Below are 21,665 nucleotides of genomic sequence, written 5' to 3'. Positions count from 1 at the left end.
TATATATATTTAGAATTAAAAAATAAAAAAATTGGATTAGTACACGTTGTGGTTCACCTTCTATGGCTAGAAACAGTGAGGCCATGGTGGCACTGACCAGCTCTTCACCGTCAGCATTAAATTTGAAGAACCAAACCCACAAAGGCCCTCAACATAGCTACACATATAAATATCATCCCAAAATTAAAGGCCCTAAGCTTCACAAAATGCCTCCTCCTTCACTGAATTTCATGTTTTTTCTGTCTCTACTGCTCCTTTTGCATCTCCGTCCTGCAATTCCTGCTATAACGATCCCTCCCGGGTACTCGGTTCCCGCCGTCTTCGTCTTCGGCGACTCGATCGTCGATACGGGCAACAACAATAATGTCATTACTCAAGCTAAGTGTAACTACCCGCCCTACGGTAGGGATTTCTCTGATGGACGCCCGACCGGCCGATTCTCTAACGGCAGAGTTCCCTCTGACCTTGTAGGTATACACAATTTGCTTTTGAATATACGTAGAACGTAATTGTAGAAACGGAACGAAGAGTTTGAATTTCTTTTTTCGTTTTTGTTAGCTGATGCTCTGGGTATCAAAGAACTCTTGCCACCGTATGCCGACCCAAATCTTCAACCCGAAGAGCTAATTACTGGCGTCAACTTTGCTTCTGGTGGAGCTGGATTCGACCCTCTGACCTCTCAAACAGCCGTATATATCTATATATATATATAAACTCATCTCACTTTTTTCCATTAAAAATCACTAAATTACTTATCGTAATTTGAAAGTTTATGAAAATTTCAACGTGCTTTAATCTATTTAATCGACTACTTTCACTATTGCGGTAACTTTTTGTCAATGATCCACCAAGGATAAAATTAATTTAAGGTAAATTCAAATGAAATTTTTTTGAAATTTCAGCCAGCAATATCACTTGAGGATCAATTAGCAAATTTCAGAGCATACAAGAAGAAGCTAGAAGGGGTTGTAGGAGAAGAAAGAGCAAAGTTCATAATAGTCAATAGCCTTTACCTTGTGGTGGCTGGCAGCAATGACATAGCCAACACCTTTTATCTTGCAAGAATAAGACAACTTCACTTCACCATTGATTCCTATACTGATTTCATGGCTCGATCCGCTTCCGCTTTCGTCGAGGTAGTAAACCCTAAACCCGAACTCCGAGCTTAACCCACTGTTCCATTACAAGTTTAGTTTCGTAAACTTTCACGTTTGTGTCTATTTAGTGCTTCAATTCTGTAAACAGGGTTCTTAAACTTTCGTGTTTTTCTCCTGCAAAGGAACTGTATGCAGCTGGTGCACGAAGAATTGGCTTCTTCTCGACTCCACCGCTCGGATGCGTACCGTCGCAGAGAACTTTGGCGGGCGGGATTCAAAGGGCGTGTGTGAATCAGTATAATAATGCTGCAAAGCTTTTCAACGGGAAGTTGCATTCTACTCTGGATCACCTTCAAACTATACTCCCGGATAGTAGAGTGGTTTACGTGGATATTTACAACCCTTTACTTGATGTCATCCTAAACTACGTTAAATATGGTATGTTCACCTTCAAATACAGTATACTGACACTGACTTAATTCTAGGTCACTGTCATATCCTACCGTATTTCGACTCGGGGCTAACTAATTGGCTAACGATTTTCAGGATTCGAAGTTGCGGATAGAGGGTGTTGTGGAAGCGGGTTAATTGAGGTGACGTTTTTGTGCAATAAGTTCGTGAAGACTTGCCCCGATAGCACCAAGTACGTGTTTTGGGATAGCTTTCATCCCACGCAAACAACTTACACCCTCCTTGTTGCTCCTATCATCCAAAGATATATTTCTCGCTTTCTATAGTTCTAATTGATTTAACAGTAAACAATGTCACAATAATTTTCTCGAAATTTTAATAAACTCAACATTAAGTTACACGTACATCTCCCTAATAGTATTGTGAGAGTAACGACAATACTTAACGAGCCGAGATGGATAATATGTACTAGCGGTGGGCTTAAGTTGTTACAAATGGTATCAGAGCAAGACTTCAGGTCACATTTTAAAATCGTGAGGCTAACGACGATACTTTCATAAATATATATATTTTAATATAAAGTTTATAAAAATAATGAGATTAAATACATTTGAAAATATAGAATAAGTCGTTTTAATTTACATATTTAGTAATTTTGGTTAAAAAAAATGACATACTTTTTCGCGAAAATAATTTAATTAATTATTGTAATAAGAATATTAGGATAAATTAAGTAGAATAATTGTGATTAATTAATGATAAATGTTTTTACCCCAAATAAAGAATTAATTAGATAATTTTATTTATAAAAAAGAGGAAATTAATGAGTTATAACTACTTGTAGTTGATGTAATTTATAATGGCCAACTGTATGACAAATTGATGTATGCTTTATTTATTTAAATCTATATTTAATTCAGTATCAATTATGAAATTTAGTTGGTAGATAAATATTTATTTGCCTATTTTTTTTTCTTTTAATTTCAATTATTAAACCTTGTATTTAAAAAATAAATCTAACACAAATTTTAATTTGCAGAGTCTCGACATGGTGGGACCCACTTTAAACAGGTCGAACAATGAGGCGGGAACGATTTATTTTCTACCCCTTGTCTCGCCTAGTCTTTACGGAAAACCTAAAAAATATTAGAAAATTCTGATAAATATTTAATGTTGAAAATTCCGGTTTAGACGGAGAATGAAGAGATATATATATATATATATATATATATATATATATATATATATATATATATATATATATATATATATATAAAAGAATAAATTCAGATTAATTGAATTTATCCCGCTCAATTTTCGATAAAATAAATAAATTTTAAGATTTTCATATATAATGATATTTTAACTAAAAACTTGAATTATTTTTTATTTAAATTATAAAGAAATATTTTTAATGGATAATTTTGATAATATTTTTTGTTGCAATTTTTTTTTTTTAATATTTTTTTTGAAAGGAGGAAAGGGAAAAGTCATACTATTTGACCATCTTTTACCATTTTTACTCTAATTTTGAAATGATTTGACGATGTTCTAAATTCTTAATTACTGAATAGATGCGAGTTGTCTCGGGCGACCAAATTCACTGAGAAATTGGCGCCGATCTTTCAATTTCAGAGCTTCAACTCGAATTCCATTGTTTGAAGATCGAAAAGGAAACCCTAGACTAGAAATCTGGTCGGTCCAAGCAACTGTTCTTCAGGTTCCTCAAATATGGAGCTTGTTGTTGACAAATTAAAAGGTTTTGGGACTGCAACTCAGAGTTTCTTTGATGGCTTAGTTCATCGCCGCGAGAAATCATCGCGCCGCAGTCCGGTAATGGTTTTTATTTTTGTATGTAATATCGTAATGTGTTTCTTCACGTCTGAATATTGGCGGTTCTGGTTGTTCCTATGATGCTGGTTTTAGTTTCCAGTTCATTTCCTGTTGTGTTTTGAACATGGAGACTTCGATTTTAGTGGCTCGTTTTCTGTAGGAAGTTATAATGTCCAAAACTTGATGGCTATGTGTTAACATTGTTGAATATTGCCCTATGGCTATCCTTCTTGATGAACCTCTTGGCTTGAATTTTAATGAATGTTCTCTATTTGGCTTTGGAAATTGATACGATTGTGTAAATGACGACTGAGTGGTTAATGAGAAATTATTTGTGGGATGCCCGAGAGAGGAATACTTTGAATTTGTATCGAGTAGTTATCAAGGGTGTGCTGATTTTGGATATACATTGTGAGATCCCACGTTAGTTTGAGAGGAGACCGAAAAATTTCTTATAAGATTGTGGAAACCTCTCCCGGGAAGCCCCGAAGGGAAGGCTCTTAGAGGACAATATCTACTAGCGGTGGGCTTGGATTGTTACAAATGGTATTAGAGCTAGGCACCGAGTGGTGTGTCAGTGAGGACGTTGGCCCCCAAGGGGGTGGATTGTGAGATCCCGTATCGGTTTGAGAGGAGAACGAACCATTTCTTATAAGGCTGTGGAAACCTCTCCCTAATAGACGCGTTTTAAAACCTTGAGGAGAAGTTCAGAAGGGAAAGCCTAACGAGGACATGATCAAGGCATGCTTATGAATATCATCTAAAATGAATTCTCGTTTTCTCTTACTAGTGATTTGATTTCTTTTCAAGTTATCCATTTCAATCACAAAGTTCTGCAACTTGATGATTTCATTGGTACCACAAATTTGTATGGCATGGTAATTAAAAGTTCTTGCTGGTTCATTATTTCAGATTGAAATCATGAAGCGGCTACAAAGGGAAGCATTTTCTGATATAATGAGAATCAGGGACAGACAAGACAAGGTAGAGAAGATTTTATCCTTTTACAATACACAGAGGAGTAGTCCATTCCAAGAAAACGCCACCCATGTAAAGGGCGAGGTTCATATGGTGGGTGCATTGCTATTGATGAGTGTTATTGATAATCATAGCTTCAATGCACTTCGTAGAGCAGGGATCTCAACAGGAATTCACTCGAGATTGACTTTTGAAACAACTGTAAGAGAGAGTGATTCTCTTGTCGCAGAGTTTGTAGCGAATCAGAAAGCCGTGGTGGATTCTGGTGTCGATTCTGGACGTGAACTTACTCTATCTAAAGTTCTTTATAAGGCCAATGTGAGAGATTGGATGTCTGCAATTGTTGTCCCTGTTGGAGCTCGATGTCGGGATGTTGCTGTACTTGCAAATCCTTCTCATCAGGTATATTTAGTTTATGCTTATGAAGTTCTATATGAGTTGATTGGACTAGTATGTAATTTCGTGTGATGTTCTTAGGTTGCGGTGATTCTGAAGTAGTTAAGATGAAGTAAACCATCCCATTAAATGCGTTATAACCAGATTTTAGGGGAATGTGTTCAAATAGTATGATGATTTCCTATGTAAGATATTGAAGTGTTAGAAGCTTTCTAACAACCAAATGTTATAGAGTCGAGCAATTGTCTCGTGTGATTAGTTGAAGTTCGCACAAACTCGTTTGAACACTCACAAGTATAAGATATAGCGAGTGGATTGGCTTCTATTTTTAGCTTGACACGGGATGAGTTATTCGGGTAGGTGTACTTTCCCCGATACAATTGTTAGGAGCTTTCAAGTAAAAGTTGTTTCATGGACATAAAGAGAGAGGGCATAACGACCCAAGTCCACTGCTAGCAGATATTGTCCTCTTTGAGCTTTTTTTTTCGGACTTCTCCTATGCTAGGAAGAGGTTTCCACGCCCTTACAAAAAAATGTTTCGTTCTCCTCTCCAACCAATGCGGGATCTCACAGAGTGTGTGAAATGGGTTATGTTTATGTGAGATATATTATATGATTCTCTTGTAATCTTCGTCCTCGCTACAAATATGTTAATTATTTGGTGCTACTTTTGTCTGTGTAATACTTTCCCGGAGCCCTGTTATCATGTATGCATATAATATCATATGTTTGTGGATGCTCCCCGGTATATTTTACTAAGAACGCGTTATCATGTTATCGATTTGGTTTATAATTTATGAAGTTAATCTGAGAATGGTGCTTCTATGTGGTAGGAAAAGGGTCTTACTGATATTTCATCATATGGACCACCCCTTTTGGATCAGCCTAACGGTGGTGCCATTGGTTTAACGGTCAGAAAATCCAATGTCACAGCTTCCATAGCTCAATTCATTTCCACAGAGAGAAACCAGCCAAGTTTAGATCGGATTCAACATGACCTTGGCACTTTTGGGCAACTGGTATGTCAACTTCCAAGAGCAACAAAACTCTCGCTTCTAGGTCTTCTCGAAGTACCGAAACCATCTAATCTCAACCTTGGAGCTCTTACGATTCCAGTCTGTCTGAAGACTCGACATGAATCTCCCGAAACAGTCGAGGCACCCGACCCCGGGAAAGCTATTTCAAGGAGATCCATTGCTTTACTTCTGGAGTCGGAACTCGACGAAGCAACCAGAATTGGAGGTTGGGTTGAGCTGAACCAATCAAATCCAAAACAAATACAATGGGCTGTATCAATGTCTGATAAGAACAACAACAACAACAACGAAGATGCATTAGGGTGGGGAATGAGTTTAAGTGGAATTGTTGGCGGCCCACAAGAAAGTGATCAGTTTAAGGCTGAATCTTATGTGACATTGAATATGAACAAGCGATTCAAGTTAAAGCCAGGGATTGCATATGTGACAGACGGCAATGCCAAGGCGATGGCTCTCCTTGTTAGCTCTAATTGGTCTCTCTGAATTATGTGATTTGGTATATTGTTATAACAAATTGGCTGAATCTGAGGGCCATTCGGCAGATGTTCTTCATACAAAATATATGGTAAAGTATTGAATTTGGCTGCATTTGTTGTTCCCAATTATGGTATTCTTTTTACTTTTGAAATTTGACTAAAAATATTCGAATTTTTCTTTCAAACAGAGGCAGATATCGATGAAAAAAAAGCATTCCTTTCTTGAGAATGAAGATCGAAGAACGTTTTTGTAATTGTTAAATTACATTTTTAGTCCTAAAATTTTGATTTTTGTTCTTAATTTTGTTTGTGAACTTATAAATTTTTAAATTTTTTGTCAAATAAAAGTTTTAGAACTAAATATGTCAAGCTATTTATTTTGTTCATGCACTTATAATTTTTTAATTTTAAATATTTTTAAAATTTTATCGTATATAAAATTATTATTATTATTATTATTTTTTTTTTTTGTGAAAAATAAAAGTTTTCTATAAAGGGGAGTGGGTTATCATCGGTGGATTTTAATCTTAAGAGACGTGTTTGTGGTCAGATTACTCTCTTCGTTTCGCAACGCAGCGCCTCGGTCTGGGTTTGAGACCTCATCGAATCTTCCAGAAAGCGAAATACGGCACCATGTCTTCAGGCAGGAAGATCACGTTGAAGAGTTCCGATGGCGAGATCTTTGAGGTCGACGAAGCTGTGGCCTTGGAGTCGCAGACGATCAAGCACATGATTGAAGACGATTGCGCCGATAGTGGAATCCCTCTCCCTAACGTCAACAGCAAGATCTTGTCTAAGGTTATCGAGTACTGCAAGAAGCATGTCGAGTCCCCCAAGCCGGAGGATCGTACTGGCTCCGTCGACGATGACCTTAAGACTTGGGACAGCGAATTCGTCAAAGTCGACCAAGCCACCTTGTTCGATCTCATTCTGGTTTGTCCATTCTACTTTCTTCAAGTTTTCTTGATTTTTTTTTTTTTTTTTTTTTTTTGCTCTTTGTATCTATGCCCTTCGATTGCGTTTGTAACCGGTTATTTGCTCCTTTTTTGTGGTTAAATTTGGGGTCTAGGGTTTCAGTGCCTCTTAGATTTGGGGTAAGGTTCTTTCGGTTCTGGCATCGATACTTATTCTACGTTTGCATAGAGCGTTTTCTGTTTTGGTCTGATGCCTGAATGAGATATCACAAATTGTTAAATGGGATGATATGAAATTACTGAAACGTGAATGCCTTCTGCAGAAATATATGATCTATTTAGTTAGGGGGGAATGCCTCCTGGAGTCGATAGGGGAGCCCATTTGTTGATTTACAAGGGCATTGTGTGGAAGGTTTATACATATTTGTCATTGGGAAGCCTTGATATATCAAACGTTTGGCTGCAACCTTTGTTAGGAATTATACCTTCGAATCATGCGCGATGTTTCTTGTTTATCGTATGATGAAATTCTAGAACTACCAGCAATAGCCACACGAGTATTCCTAATACCATTCTACTTGTTTATCATGTTCAATCCAATCTTTGAATTAATTCTGCTTTTGATCCTTCCTAATAAGGTATTTTTTGAAACTAGTATTATCTTGAATCCACCTAAATCCTTTTGGGTTGTAAGAATTGTTTATGTTTTAGATGTTTAATGAGTTCCCATTGAACCACTCCACCTGCTCTACATGTATGGACTGGTTAGGTCTTATAAATTAGTTGTGAGCGGACATGGGTGAAGGAAGGATGTTATATTTATTAGAACTCTTGCTTGAATCATTTGAAGGTCCCCCAAATAGAGCCATCACCGTGACTTCTTCTTTTTCCTTCACATCTTTGCAGGCTGCAAACTATCTCAACATCAAAAGCTTGCTAGATTTGACATGTCAGACAGTGGCTGACATGATCAAGGGGAAGACTCCTGAGGAGATCCGCAAGACATTTAACATCAAGAACGACTTTACGCCCGAGGAAGAGGAGGAGGTTCGTAGGGAGAACCAGTGGGCCTTTGAATAGAAAAGAAATAAAGGAGTGAAACTCTGATATGATGGTACTTTTCTCTTGTCGCACGGTAATGTATGATGCTTGTTCTGTGTGTTATGTTAAACTCTGTGATGTTCGTTGGGTGTTGAGACTATATTCTACAATTGTGTTATCTTATCTTTCATCCAACTTACCTGACTTCAGCATCTTTTCTTTAACATAAACATGAACCCGTGATTGCTGCTTCATGAAAGGTTTCATTACACATTACTTTCCAGTTTGAATTAGTATGGAATCACAGGTTTTAGGTGGATGATTATTCACTGTCAGATATGGATTCTGGCTTTGTTGGTCGAGGGAAGAATGATTTCTGTCTTGAAGTGCATAATTACTTCATATTTTGTTGGTCTGTTAGTTGAGGAATTTGCATTGACACTTACTCTTGGGTCCATGAAAACCCATAGCTCTGCTCAAAACCCCATTAAACTTCAAATCAACGAGCTTATCCAAAAGATTTATAGCGTCTGCAATGTCTACAACATAATAAACATAGAATCATTAGACGTCATATTCATTCATGCTGTAATCGACCCTTTTGTCGGACCAATGAGCCAATGAAATTCAAAGCATTGTGCATACAAATTAGGGTTTTATCGGAGTCGATGATGGTCATTCGATTGCGGAAGCCATAGGTCTATAGCTTGAAATGGTGAGTGGCGGCAACCTGACGATCGACATGGGCTTTGGTGCTCAATAGCTTCTGAATCACAATGGAGTGAAGAGACGTCTCAGCCGCCGCGTGGTGCTTCAGATTCTGAACTTTCCTCTTTCTCGTCGCGTTGTCCACTCCGACAACCTCGCACCGCCGTCACCAGCTTCCCATCATTGGAAATCTGCGACAAATTGGCGCGAAAAGAACTCAATGCCAATTTCTTGGAAGGGTTTAGGACAAAAAACCTTTGATTTAAAACTCTCAACCTATTTCTCGATGCAAAATATCATTTTTGGTCTGTAATTATCAAAACAACGACGTCTTGAGCACAAGAAATAATGTTGTCAGTAGATGAGCCACAACCCTTTAAAAAAGAACGAGAAGAAAAAGTTATTCCAAACAGACTCTAATAAATCTGGCTTATTTTGCGATGATTTGGTTAGCTCTAATGAAACAATTACGAAAGTGTATTCGAAGCAGCACAAGAAGAACGGTGTTGTCATTGACAATAGCTAGGTGGACTTCTCGGGAGATGATGGACTCGAGATTAGGGGACAAATGGTCGTAGTAGTAGTAGCTCAAGGCATTGAAAGGAGTGATAGTTTTGGGTACATATATGCATAGTCAAGTAGTATATAATTTATAGAAGAGTAACAAAGCCATTGAAATTACAAAGTGACCTTAAAAATGTAAGGAAAAAAAAAAAAACTAAGTGTTGAAGCCATTAAGTAATTTGCTTAGGCTTCTTATTACTTTGCTGCCACAAATTCAAACGCCCATGGATCGTCTCTTCAGGTGGCGGGCTGCTGCCGTAGATTGAAAAAAACCACTCGGCACGCCTCTGCCTCTCCAATCGCCGGCGTGGTGCTCAGCTGAATTGGACCTTGCTTCCAAATGTCTGGCCGAACCGCCAGCTTGAAGGAACAACATTATTGAACACTCTGGTCTGGCCATCGCTAGTGGTGATCTTGAAGGACAAAGATTGGCCATTTAGATAGGAATTGGACTGCCAATTGGCGCCCCAATTCCTCGACATTGGCGTCCAATTGCCGGATTTGGAGCCTTTAATGGATACCGATTGGATGGATCCAGCCCCTCCCACGTTGCTTATCAAAACTAGCTCAAAATAGTCTCGTCCATTCACGGTGAACCTCACGCCTCCTTTCTTCATGCACGGAACTCTGCCATTAAGAAACTAAATTGGTTAAAATTTTAAGTTTAAGAATGTTAGATATGACCCACGATTCAAATATGTCAAAACAAATAAAGGAGTAAAAAAACAATTTAAGGGGAGAGATTCTTTCGTTCCTAAATTTTCTCCTCAAGTTAAGAACCGACTCAAATGGGTGGACATGAGGCGATGTGCCAACAAGGACATTAGCCCTAAAGTCGGGTGAATTTGGTGGGTCGCACATCAATTGTAGAGAGGGACGAGAGCCAACGAGGACACTGGCCACAAAGGGGTGGATTGTGAGATCCATATTAGTGGTGAGTAGAACGAAACACCCTTTAGAAGGGTATGTAAACCTCTACTAGCAGACCGGTTTTAAAAATATTAAGGGAAAATACGAAAGTACAATGTCGGTCAGCGGTGGACTTAACGTTACAAAAGATACCTTTGGAAGAGGACGGGGATGATTCCGCCTCTGTAAATGCCAATCTTCTGCCAAGCAGGCTGAGCCATGTCGAAGTGCTTAAGCGGAGGATTACACCAACCGCCATTGTTGTTGGGCAGAGCATAGTTAGGCGGGCAGAAATTGGTCGCCGTCACGGTCACCGACGCCCCTTTAATGCACCACCGTGGATCCGTCTTGTAATCACAAATGATCTTGAAGCATTGACCGCACGATGCACCGTCGTTAAACAGCGCCGTACTCAGCGCCGCCGTTCTCGTCCCGTAACCCGTCTGGTACAAGTTCCCATACCCACAAGCTCCGCCTGCAACCACCAATAACAATATAAATTCACATAAACAAAAGAAACAGAGACACTAACCAAAACCAAATCTTTTGACTTACCCATTGTCCCTGAGGCGTCGCTGTCGCCGTAGAAGGTGGCGTGGGCGGGGTTCCATCCCGACGGCGCAAAAGCATTGCCGGAAAAGAAGAAGAAATCGGAGAGAGCAAGAGAGAAAGCGAAGATCAAAGGAAGTTTCGCCATTAATTCCGGTGAAATGAAAAGCAGAGAGAGGTGTTATGGAAATCAGAAGCACCGCCGTCTTAAATAACAAGGAATCCAACAACCTCACATGTGAGCTCTGCAGCTGCAAGCAAATTGTTGTTTTTTTTTTTTTTAATTTAAATTATCCCTTAAATTTTTTTTTTATAAATATTTTCAATTATCATCTTTGAATGATTCAAGAACTTTAGATCAATGTGTTTTCTTTTAAAAGAATAATAAAATTATTAAATTATTATTATTATAAAAATTAAAAAATAATAATTCAATCAATCCCACGTTCTGTAAGCTCTTCATGGCCAAACCCACATGGCTTCACCGGAGAGGAGACGTGAATAAATCAAACTCCAACTCACAATTTATTATTATTATTTTTTTTTTTTTGGTTAAATTTATATAAATTTTCATTTTAGTCCTTAAATTTATTAAATAAAAAGTTGTATTTTATATATATATATATATATATATATTAATTGAGGATGGAACAAAACATTCTTGACGTGGATGTGAAAATCGTGAGGCTGATGGCTAATAGGCCAAAGTGGACAATATCTATTGTCGGTGGAATTGGACTGTTACAAATGGTATCATAACCAGACATCGAGCTGTGTACGAGACCAAGATGGGTGAATTGTGAGGTCCTACCTCAGTTGGAGAGAGGAACGAAATCTTCAGGGTGTGAATATATTCCAGATCCACTATTTTCTATACTGACCCAGATCCACCACTAGTAGATAATGTTATCTATGGGCTTTCCCTTTCGTGCTTCCCCTCAAGGGTTTAAAACGCGTATGCTAGGAGAAGGTTTCCACACCCGGTGGTTTATTCTCCTCCCCAACCAATGTGGGACATTACATTTTTCCTAGTAGACGCGCTTTAAAACCGTAAGGCTGACAACGATACGTAATCAGCTAAAGCGGACAACTTTGCAATTAAGAACATGTTTTTTTTTTTTAGGTTTTTGATTTGCATATATATATATATATATATCATGTTCACATGCCAATTTTTGACATATATACCAATATCACTGATGCCTTTAAATTATTTAATACAATATTCAATAATTGTTTATATATATTTTTAATGTACTTTTATAAACTTATCTTGTCTCAAAAGTTAATAATTATGTAATTAATTAATGATGTTTAGCATGTGAGTTTAACATAATCCAAGATCCAAACAAATTCAAAACAAAAATTACTTACAAATATGCCAAAGTACAGATCATATGCTGTCTCCTTCAAGTTCATAAAGGGCATTTTTGTACTTTCATACCAAATCCATCGACTAATCGACTAATAAACTTCTTACTCGAACTTATAAGAGTGTGAAAACTTCTCTCTTAGTAGACGTGTTTTTAAAATTGTGAGACTGACAGCGATACATAACGAGTCACAGTAGACAATATCTGCTAACAGTGAGCTTAAACTGTTACAGATCGTATCAAAGCCAAACATTAGGTGATGTGCCGGCGAAAACGTTGGCCCTCGAAAGGGTAGATTGTGAGATCTTACCTTGGATGGTGAGGGGAACGAAAATTGTAGAAACTTATTCCTAGTATACGCGTTTTAAAATTGTGAGGCTGATGATAATACGTAACGAGCAAAACCATAAACCGCTTTTTTAAAATTTAAATATAAAATTAAACTAAATATTGAAAATTCAACGACCAAAATACAATCGAAAACAAATTATATAAATAATTTTGTAATAATAATTTAAAAAAATGATTGAAACAGTATGATGCACATGGCTAAGGAACATCATATGGGTTTTTGGTACTTTTTTAATTATTAAAAAAAATTGAAATTAATGAACTTATTATAATATAATGTATTTATTTATTTATTTATTATTGCATTATGGTGAGAAAGTCTATGGTAGTTAACATGATTTGCTAATTAATTAGATCCATTGCTTTTAATTACAGTTATTAAGGAAAATTATATGGTTTTAAGTCACTTTCATGCACATGGCCTCTTCCTTAAACTCCTCAAATTAGCCATTAATGTCTGTGTTTGACTTATTGTATATATATAAATAAATAAATTACTATTAAATGTGAACTCGATATTTGATAGGAAAACTCGTTTGACTTTACGAATGATATATATTAGAAAAATTAAATATAATTTGGTCAAATACGTACATGTTAGGACAATTAAGTCTGATAGCTTCATTCAATTAAAACGGTCTATTTTACTTTATTTAAAAATAAATATTTAGTTTTTCGAGCAAATATTTTTTATTAAGTTGATGATGAATCTGAGCGGTTAAAAGAGTTAGTCTTGATAACTGGAGTATTGATAGGAATACCGGGACCTCTCCATCAGCAAAGTCACGAGTTCTCTCTGAAACACCCTTGAATCTCACTTGTGAACATTTGAAACAAAAAGCTAGCCAGTTAGCTAGCTGTCTATCTTGCTTAGACACTAGACTGTTCGTGTCTGCCCCCATAGCAGCACAGGCTCGCTAGCTCCTCTCGGGAAGAGAAATATGAATCTAAGAACCGAGACGAAAAACCTAAATTTGATGAGGATGCTTACTTGCTCATGTACATTTACATGTGTGCCAATGTTGGTTGTTTGGATAAGACCATTGGGAAGATCAAAGAACCCTAGCAATTACACAGAGACACTGAAGTTTAAAAGGTTGTGGATGTCAGAATTCACACATGTTTGCAAAACTATTCACTTCCTTCCAAGCATGTGCCATGCCTTCTTCTGTTCTTCAGTCGATTCGAGATGCTCGAGATCAAATTTTGCTTCTCGTTTAGGCAACGACATGCTTCAACGCTCGCCACTTGTCGATAGTATATGTAATACATACACGAGCTTGTTATTTGACTGATTCATGAACTTTTTTACTCATGAATACCTACTCTTTTAGGTGTCGTTTATAGCTCAACATCACTCGAGTTCATATCGATCAACTTTTAGATACATATTTAATGGCTATCACTCAGACTTGTTGAATTGAACACCACCATAACTACTAAGAAATTCCACGTCTTGTTGGAAAACACGAACAAAGTCATCGTACAATGTTCACTTAATGCTGTGATGAGCCGTGACATATTACATTTCATGGGTATTGTACTTGTACCGATCACATCTAAAACTTGATAAAGAAATTAAATTTTTTTAAATTTTAGATACCAAGTGCATTGATTCCACCCATTCACTCCCAGATAAGGCGGAACCAGAATTTATGATATGAAAACAAAAATCAGAATTCTATCTATGACACGTTAGGGTATGCATAATAGTAAGCTAAGAACCCGACCATGACAAACATTTCCAATGCGTTGGCTGTTGTTATGATTGTTTAAAGGACAAGACAACTATTTTCACTCTAGACGGGAGGGCTAGTGGACACGGAGCAAAGGGCAAAAAAGTCCAAGTTGAAAAGAAAGGCAATACATCTAACAAAACTAACCGAAGCCCACATTAGGAAATGGGTTTAGTCTTTCATAGACGAATAATTTAACTAAACCATTAGTTTAGTCAGCTCGATTTTAAAAGAAAGTTTAAGTCAGCTCGATTTTGATCTATCAGGTCAAATCAAGTCATAAAATGTGTCGATGAGGATCGTATCCAAAAGACTTACGGTGAAGAACAAGTTGCATCCCTACTAAGCCAACCTCCCCAAGCCCGAATCCATCCCGAAAAAATTGATTCGAAAATCTGCATGAGTTGTAATTATTTCTCAGTTTATTCACTTAAAGAGTTTGATTATGATTATTAAGCCTAAAAGGGGGAAAAAAACATGTTTTGTTGTGGTGTCGGTCAGCTGAAAAGCACTTCCAGTGTTGCCTTCTTTACAGAACGACAGACAGGACAACATTCCAGAAAAGCTTCACAGTACTTGCACGAACAGAGATGTCTACAAGGCAGAAAAAGCACACATGGATTCCTGTTTCTGCAGCTCTTGCAGCAGCTCGAACTGCCACTGCCGCCATTTTCGCCTCCTTCCTCTGTTTTTTCCTCTGCTTCTGGGTAATGTGATTCTGCATCTTCGCCGCCATTATCACTGTTTTTTCCCATAATTTGTCTCTCATTAGCTTCTTCCAGCTTGCTTCGAAGCCTCATAAGAATGGCTTCTTGTGAATTAGCCATTCTTTGCCATTTCTCCTTCTCTGTCTCTGTTTTTTTTAGCCTTTCTTTGAGCTTCCTCCCTGTTCTAATGGCGACTGCTAAATTCTCTTCCTTTTCCCTCGTGACCCTCCACCCTTCTCTTTCTACTTTGCTTAATAATGCTTTCATTTCCTCCTTCCTCTGTTCTTCTATTGCTTTTCTTAGCTTTTCCTTCTGCATTTACACTCAATCAAGCTAGTTTATTAGGGAATATAAAACAGAGAAGGTACTAGAAACTGGGTTTTGGGGGCTTGCCTGAAAGTGCAGGAGGAGGTTGATTTCTTGGTTCTGCAGCTCGAGCTCGGAATTCAAAGCCGCCATGGATGAGGAAGAAACAGAGGATAGAGAGGAAGAAGAAGATGGCGGCGGTGGCGGCGGCGACTGAAAAGCTCTAGAATGAAAATGGAACTGGGTTTGTTGAGGATTGAGATGGTCGAGGAAATTAGGAAATGGAGGAAAACTTCTATGTTGAAACGTGAAATTCTCCGAACAAAACCCAGATGGAGCAGCCATGTTTCTGAGCTAAAACGACATGAAACAGGGGAAGGTCTCGTTTCCAGAAACAGGGGATGGATGATGCTGGGAAAAGAGGAGGCTGTGGGAGGGTTACATAAATAATGATTTCTTTGAGGACTAAATAGAAATAAGTGATTTGAAAGAACAGAAGAAATTGTCAGTTTAGTTATGGGGAAAACTGAATATTAATAGAATAACCCCTCTTTTTAATTATCAATAAATATATTTATTAAATTACAAGTTTAATTTTTGCAATTTGTAATTACAATACTATTTAGTCTTAAATGATAAATTTTTAAATTTTTTATTTTGTATTTTTATCTTAATATTTTTTATAATTTATAAATTTACTAGATACAAAAAAAAAAACACGAAGAGTGGTGAAAAGGAGAAGTGCACCGGTCCCAACAGAGAGAACTATTAACGACTCGTAAATTAGGAACGCGAATTCAAAATCTATTTTATTTTTTCTAAATGCTTAAATTTCTAGAGGCCAATTTGACATAAATATTAAATTTAAAAAATGAAAAAGTGTAATTTATTAAATTTTATGTGGATTAAAACGACAACGTTTCGAAGGAATTCGAAACATCGAACTTGGTATACGCGCTTCTAGTTTCTTTGCCACGTGGGTGTGTTTCCAGCCACACAATCTCTTTCGCTGCCAATTTTATTTTTGTTTTTTCAAGCAAAAGTATTTTTAATATTTCCTATAATTTATAAAATACGTTGAATTTTAATTTAATTTATATTATTAGTTTATTATTTTTCTAACATTTTTTATTTTAACAATTTTGCAAATTAATAATTACAGTGAATTTTAATATTTATTAAGATAGATTAAATCTAGTTATCTAAATTATATAACGATATTTTAATATTTTAAAATTTTTAGACAAACCTTAAATATTACTTTTATTGATAAGTTTTTATATGGTAATTACAAATGTAATTCATTTAATTTGATTCGATAAATGTGGATAATGTTTTTATTTTCTAATAAAAAAATATTGATATTTTTCTATATTTCTGTTTATTTATAAAAAAAATAAATGTTTAGGTCCCATGTATCTACCTATATTCCTATTAAAAGTCGAATTTCCAGAGTGGCATATTTGCCCACGTGCTTAGATGAAATACCCACGTGCTAAGTAGGACCCATACAAAACGATGGTATGCCCTGCCATTTCCAAGTTATCCGACGTGTCGTTTCTCAACCAAAAGTAGCAGTTCAATGGTGTCTTTTTGTGCAATAAGTTTTCCACGTGTCAAAATAGAGTTCTATATCATTCCTAATTTTTATTATTTGTAATATATCAATTTTGAGGCTGAAATTGTTCATTAAAAATTCTTTGAAATTAATAATTAAAATTTCTTATGAGAAATTCGATCTCTCTGTAAAATAAAAAAGGGCCAAAATATTAGTTAATGATATATTTAATTAAAGGTAATAAATAACTCATTAATTTATATTAAATTTCTAGTTATTAATTATAAATTATTTATATAATTAATTTTTATTATCATTAAATCATACATCTAATTATTATTATATTGTACTTGCTTTGTTGGTTGGCTTTCATTTAATAGGAACTTGATTAGTATCACTTTTAATTTAATTAACTTGCACCTTAAGCTTGGATATCTACGATTATTAGTTTTGGTAGAGAAATTCAACAATCAATTTTGTTAATTAAGACTTAATTATGTGCAAAGCTTTTTATTTTTATTAAATTAGTGAGTTATGACATAATTTAATTATTGTTTGTTAAAATATTTAATTTCAGTATAAGGGTATGTAAACCTCTCCAGCATACACGTTTGAAAATCGTGGGACTGAGGGCGATACATAACAAGCTAAAGCAGACAATATCTACTAGCGGTGAGTTTGGACGGTTACAACAAGTTACTTCCATGAGCTCTTCTAGCCTATATATTCCCAGCACTGGAACGTTCCCTACCTCATTGGTTCTTTTGAGCTGTTAGACTCAATATTTCATTCCATTCACTTCGAGATCATGAGATAAACCTCTCGCACATAACTAAGGGGAGCCATTGTTGAAGCCTGAAAATGACAACTATCCACTAACCACAATAGTCAGATCTCAGCAAGGAAAATGTTGCTAAATTTAGGCCACCCCAACCAAGACCTAAATGGCAACCTAATTTAGTAGGTTATAATTGAGGGAATACCTCCTCAGCCAGAACACAGAGGACCAACCTTCAAGCTATTTATGACCACCAACACAAGTGAATAAGGACAGTTTCTAAGGTGGTGGTGATATCACTTTCCACCTTCTAAAGTTGGAGTTGCGTAGCAGAATAAGAAGTATGGGAAGTATTAAAGAGGAGGGTAAAGGCATATCATGGAGTTTGAGATCTTAAAGCTGTTCTAACCTACAGCTTATGGCTATTTTTAAGGTGAATTCTTTTAGGATGTGTGTATGTTTTATCTACTATTTGGTTCACCGAGTAATGCCTTTCAGCCTATAAGAGACAAGACACCAAATTCAGACCCTTCAATCATCTGAAATGACAAGAGAAATCCTATATTGTCTGATATTTTTCTATAACCTAGCAAGACATTGAATAATATTGACAAACAAAAACTATAAATTGTACTAACTTACGGAATCAATCCTTGCAGATTCTCCCACAGCTTTTTTTCTCCATTCTAGTATACCATTCACCAACTCTTGTATGTTCTACCATATCTTTTCCAGATTCAAGGTATCGGATCGGTCTCAAGACACCAAAGACAGCAAGATCAGCTAAATTAGGATTTGATCCACCTATTCAGAGACAAATATGTAGTAAAATGGAACTGTTCTCTTACCTTTAACTTATTTTCAACTGAACAGAATCGTGAATGAAGTTAAGCATATCGAGGAACCGACGGTCTTTCAGGGCATCCACCCATGTTTCGGCAGCTCCGTATAAGGCTTTGCGTTCATCGGTGATGTTATGTTTCTCTTTCAATTTCTTGGAAACAAACTACATGGCTGTAGCCCCGCCATACTTTGCTATTATCCTTTGTGCGAAAGTAAAATTTCCTGCACCAAATTGAAGTTATGCAGACAAGTCAAGCACTCATGAAAATATTTCATTACTTAAGAAAAATGATTCCAGCTTAAGAAGCTTTCTTCTGCATGTAATAATAGGATAAAAGTAAGGAAGATTACAAAGTGAATATGTAGTTACAACATTGAGATAGGACTGAAGATATATAAACTTAGCAGTTAACATGTAACGATCCAAACCTACCGCTAACAGATATTGTCTTCTTTGGACTTTAGATTGTGAGATCTCGCATTGGTTCCTTATAAGGGTGTGGAAACCTCTCCTAGCAGACGCGTTTTAAAAAACCTTGAATAGAAATCCGAAATGGAAAGTCCAAAGAGGACAATATCTGCTAGCGGTGAGCTTGGACTGTTACATAACACCTTGAGACTACTTCAACTCTGTCCCAAAAGCATCGACACACCATTCTCAGCATACAGCTATATATAACTGCAATCTTACAAATGGTGGAGTCTTGATGACTGCCAACATGTATGATCACAGAAAATTCGGACTCTATGCATGCACTAGATACATTTCTAAGCCATATCAACCTGCTGCTGAACATAGCATTTTAGAGACCATTGCTCATCCATCACTATATTCTCTAATTTCAAATCTAGCTCTCTAGTTCTTTTGCTTTAACTCTGCAATCGATAAACACAAAAATAGAAAAACAAACATATAAACATATAAACATTTTGTTGGATCAAGCCTATGTCTAAATGAGCATAAAAATCAGTTCCCCCACTATCATGGCCCATACGAACACAGTGTTCGTATGAGTTGAAATTTACCTATTTCAACATAATAAGAAAGTGAAAATTAAATTTTATAATTTTGAAACTAACAACCCCCAGCTAATATATAATTCAATGTGATAAGACAAGATAACAACTAATTTGGGAAATAAACAATAAAAAACACGGTAAAATATGATAAAACTATGCGATAAAGCAAGCTAAAATAGTTCATAAAATGGTCTACTATCATACCATGTGAGGTTATATAATTGAAAGACTCAAGAGCCTCTTTGTAATTTCTGTATATGTTTGGCGATAAAACATGCACCAGGTGATTATCCACCCACCTACCCGGAAAGACATGCTCATCCATCAGTCACATATGCTACACAGAAATGATGAAATAACAAATTAGTCAGTTAAAATTCTGTAACAGCTCAAGCTCAAGCCTACCATAAGTAGATATTTTCCTCTTTAGACTTTCTTTTTAAGGGTTTCCTCTTCACGAGCTTCCCTCAAGGTTTTAAAACACGTCTTCTACAGAGAGATTTCCACACCCTTATAAGGTATGCTTCGTTCCTCTCTTCAACCGTTCCCCTCTTCAACCAATGTGGGATCTCATAATCCACTCCATTGGGGGCCAGCGTCCTCACTAGCACACCACCCAATATCTGGTTCTGATATCATTTGTAACAGTCTAACCCCACCACTAGCAGATATTGTCCTCTTTGAGTTTTCCCTTCAAGGGCTTCCCCTCAAGGTTTTAAAACACGTCTTTTAGGGAGAGGTTTTCACACCCTTATAAGGAATGTCTCGTTCCCCTCTCAAACCAATGTTGGATCTTACAAATTCTTTGGTAGGAAAGACTTTGTTTGCCTCGAAAATCTAATGGGTCCATAGAAAAGCTGCTAGAAAAAGAAAAATGTACAGAGCCTTGAGATGTATAAAGGTATACCCAAGCCATTTCCTCTCTTCTTCTGAGATCGAGGCAGAGTTCTCAGGATGAATTCTTTGGTACAGCTTATCAATTATATCTGTACAATCAAAACAGGCCAATTATTAGAACTACTCTAATTGAAAACATTGCAACATGACCAAAGAAAAAATTATAATCTCCATTTTTCCTAGTGATTTCGGATCAGAACGAACCTGTAGAATCTACCATCTGGACACCATCAACCATCAGAATTGGCACCTTCTTGTACTCAGACCACTTAATTTCCTTCTTGAAGATAGGATTCACCTCCACAAATTTATAAGGAACGTTGTAATAGTCCAAGAAGGCTGAGAGGAAAAGAAGTTTAACAGAAATTCTAAGAACCAAGAAAGGAAGAGATGCAATAGAATTGAAACTTCACAACAAGAATTCTAGCTTAAGCTCAAAGTTTGATTCATTCAAGTTAATGAATGATCTAATGTCCATTCCCATAAACACGTGAGAAATTGCTTCTCATCCACATAATTATCAAACCTAAATAATAGTTGTTCATTTCAATCCACCTAGAACTTCATATTCTGAAAACTCCTCTACGATGTTAGGTTAAATACCTTTAACTTCGTTGCAGAACGGGCAAGCCTCGTACTGATAGAGAACCACATCCTTGGGTACGAACGAGGGACGCGATGAGTCATTAACCTCATCTAGATCCAAAGATGAAGAGGCCACAGAGATGCATCGAGCATTTCCAGCAACTTTCCGAACAGAAGAAGGATAATACAAACCAAATTGATTCGATCCTTGCGAGAAACACCGAATATTCGATCCAGTACACGTTCAGTGCACTGCCGATTGGCGGAGGACCCACCGATAAGTGGTGGCGGTACGGCATCACCACTTACAATTCGGTTGAGTACATGAACTCCTTCAATCCTTCGCATGGCAACCAAGATCACACTGGAAGTCGGATTCCCTTGCAGGGGTTTGGAAAGGAGGAATTGGTACGATTCCGGCCGTTGATGTAAGGATGGTGCACAGTATTACGATGATTCACGAAGCAGTAGATTACATCTCGTCGGAACTTTCCTACTTGCGTATGGGAACGCGTCAAACAGCCCGCTCCATACAATTGAATTTCCCAAAAAGCCCTTTAAAAATCTCAAATTCTCTTTTTTCTTTAAAGGAAAAATC

The 21,665-nt window shown here is 36.7% G+C and overlaps 5 protein-coding genes and 1 pseudogene across 7 annotated transcripts; 3 read left to right on the top strand and 3 right to left on the bottom strand.

Moving 5' to 3' along the window:
* The first annotated feature begins 65 nt into the window (after nt 1-65).
* LOC111804690 (GDSL esterase/lipase EXL3) lies at nt 66-1,906 on the top strand. Its single transcript, XM_023689443.2, has 5 exons — nt 66-471; nt 559-689; nt 903-1,136; nt 1,280-1,535; nt 1,644-1,906. The coding sequence occupies exons 1-5, from the start codon at nt 84-86 to the stop codon at nt 1,832-1,834; spliced, it is 1,200 nt and encodes a 399-aa protein (XP_023545211.1). The 5' UTR covers nt 66-83; the 3' UTR covers nt 1,835-1,906.
* Nucleotides 1,907-3,061: 1,155 nt separating this feature from the next.
* LOC111805008 (uncharacterized) lies at nt 3,062-6,966 on the top strand. 2 transcript variants are annotated; one of them, XR_015422947.1, is made up of 4 exons: nt 3,062-3,341; nt 4,254-4,721; nt 5,549-6,317; nt 6,417-6,966. XR_015422947.1 is itself a non-coding variant. In XM_023689864.2 (3 exons), the coding sequence occupies exons 1-3, from the start codon at nt 3,240-3,242 to the stop codon at nt 6,233-6,235; spliced, it is 1,257 nt and encodes a 418-aa protein (XP_023545632.2). In that variant the 5' UTR covers nt 3,062-3,239; the 3' UTR covers nt 6,236-6,340. The 2 variants fall into 2 exon arrangements, 1 of the variants encoding a protein (XP_023545632.2); XM_023689864.2 differs by lacking the exon at nt 6,417-6,966 and having other exon boundaries at nt 5,549-6,340.
* On the top strand, nt 6,860-8,378 carry LOC111805910 (SKP1-like protein 1B). Its single transcript, XM_023691200.2, has 2 exons — nt 6,860-7,161; nt 8,049-8,378. The coding sequence occupies exons 1-2, from the start codon at nt 6,862-6,864 to the stop codon at nt 8,220-8,222; spliced, it is 474 nt and encodes a 157-aa protein (XP_023546968.1). The 5' UTR covers nt 6,860-6,861; the 3' UTR covers nt 8,223-8,378.
* Nucleotides 8,379-9,291: 913 nt separating this feature from the next.
* LOC111805773 (expansin-A11) lies at nt 9,292-11,117 on the bottom strand. The gene is made up of 3 exons (XM_023690995.2): nt 10,920-11,117; nt 10,518-10,839; nt 9,292-10,082 (listed from the first exon to the last, which is right to left on the bottom strand). Exons 1-3 carry the CDS (start codon nt 11,059-11,061, stop codon nt 9,770-9,772), a joined length of 777 nt encoding a protein of 258 aa, XP_023546763.1. The 5' UTR covers nt 11,062-11,117; the 3' UTR covers nt 9,292-9,769.
* Nucleotides 11,118-14,671: 3,554 nt separating this feature from the next.
* LOC111805933 (putative BOI-related E3 ubiquitin-protein ligase 3) lies at nt 14,672-15,902 on the bottom strand. The gene has a single exon (XM_087128593.1). The coding sequence runs from the start codon at nt 15,396-15,398 to the stop codon at nt 14,871-14,873; it is 528 nt and encodes a 175-aa protein (XP_086984719.1). The 5' UTR covers nt 15,399-15,902; the 3' UTR covers nt 14,672-14,870.
* Nucleotides 15,903-17,438: 1,536 nt separating this feature from the next.
* Nucleotides 17,439-21,552, bottom strand: LOC111806199 (uncharacterized; annotated as a pseudogene). Its single transcript, XR_015422948.1, has 6 exons — nt 21,086-21,552; nt 20,687-20,821; nt 20,493-20,571; nt 19,790-19,884; nt 18,571-18,787; nt 17,439-18,477 (listed from the first exon to the last, which is right to left on the bottom strand). The product of XR_015422948.1 is annotated as an uncharacterized LOC111806199 (transcript).
* Nucleotides 21,553-21,665: the final 113 nt, after the last annotated feature.

Source organism: Cucurbita pepo, chromosome 11 (assembly GCF_057944985.1).
Source record: "Cucurbita pepo subsp. pepo isolate OVF chromosome 11, ASM5794498v1, whole genome shotgun sequence".
Classification (NCBI taxonomy): Eukaryota; Viridiplantae; Streptophyta; class Magnoliopsida; order Cucurbitales; family Cucurbitaceae; genus Cucurbita; species Cucurbita pepo.
The sequence above is the reverse complement of the archived record's forward strand: the minus strand, read 5'-3'. Positions and strand labels throughout refer to the sequence as shown.

Coding starts and splice junctions, on each gene's coding strand:
- LOC111805008 (XM_023689864.2), top strand. CDS start 3,240: ATGGAGCTTGTTGTTGACAAATTAAAAGGTTTTGGGACTGCAACTCAG. Junction 3,342..4,253: donor AATCATCGCGCCGCAGTCCG/GTAATGGTTTTT, acceptor TCATTATTTCAG/ATTGAAATCATGAAGCGGCT. Junction 4,722..5,548: donor TTGCAAATCCTTCTCATCAG/GTATATTTAGTT, acceptor TCTATGTGGTAG/GAAAAGGGTCTTACTGATAT.
- LOC111805773 (XM_023690995.2), bottom strand. CDS start 11,061: ATGGCGAAACTTCCTTTGATCTTCGCTTTCTCTCTTGCTCTCTCCGAT. Junction 10,840..10,919: donor CGACGCCTCAGGGACAATGG/GTAAGTCAAAAG, acceptor TGGTGGTTGCAG/GCGGAGCTTGTGGGTATGGG. Junction 10,083..10,517: donor ATCCCCGTCCTCTTCCAAAG/GTATCTTTTGTA, acceptor TCTTAATGGCAG/AGTTCCGTGCATGAAGAAAG.
- LOC111805910 (XM_023691200.2), top strand. CDS start 6,862: ATGTCTTCAGGCAGGAAGATCACGTTGAAGAGTTCCGATGGCGAGATC. Junction 7,162..8,048: donor CCTTGTTCGATCTCATTCTG/GTTTGTCCATTC, acceptor ACATCTTTGCAG/GCTGCAAACTATCTCAACAT.
- LOC111804690 (XM_023689443.2), top strand. CDS start 84: ATGGTGGCACTGACCAGCTCTTCACCGTCAGCATTAAATTTGAAGAAC. Junction 1,137..1,279: donor CCGCTTCCGCTTTCGTCGAG/GTAGTAAACCCT, acceptor TCTCCTGCAAAG/GAACTGTATGCAGCTGGTGC. Junction 1,536..1,643: donor CCTAAACTACGTTAAATATG/GTATGTTCACCT, acceptor AACGATTTTCAG/GATTCGAAGTTGCGGATAGA.
- LOC111805933 (XM_087128593.1), bottom strand. CDS start 15,398: ATGCAGAAGGAAAAGCTAAGAAAAGCAATAGAAGAACAGAGGAAGGAG.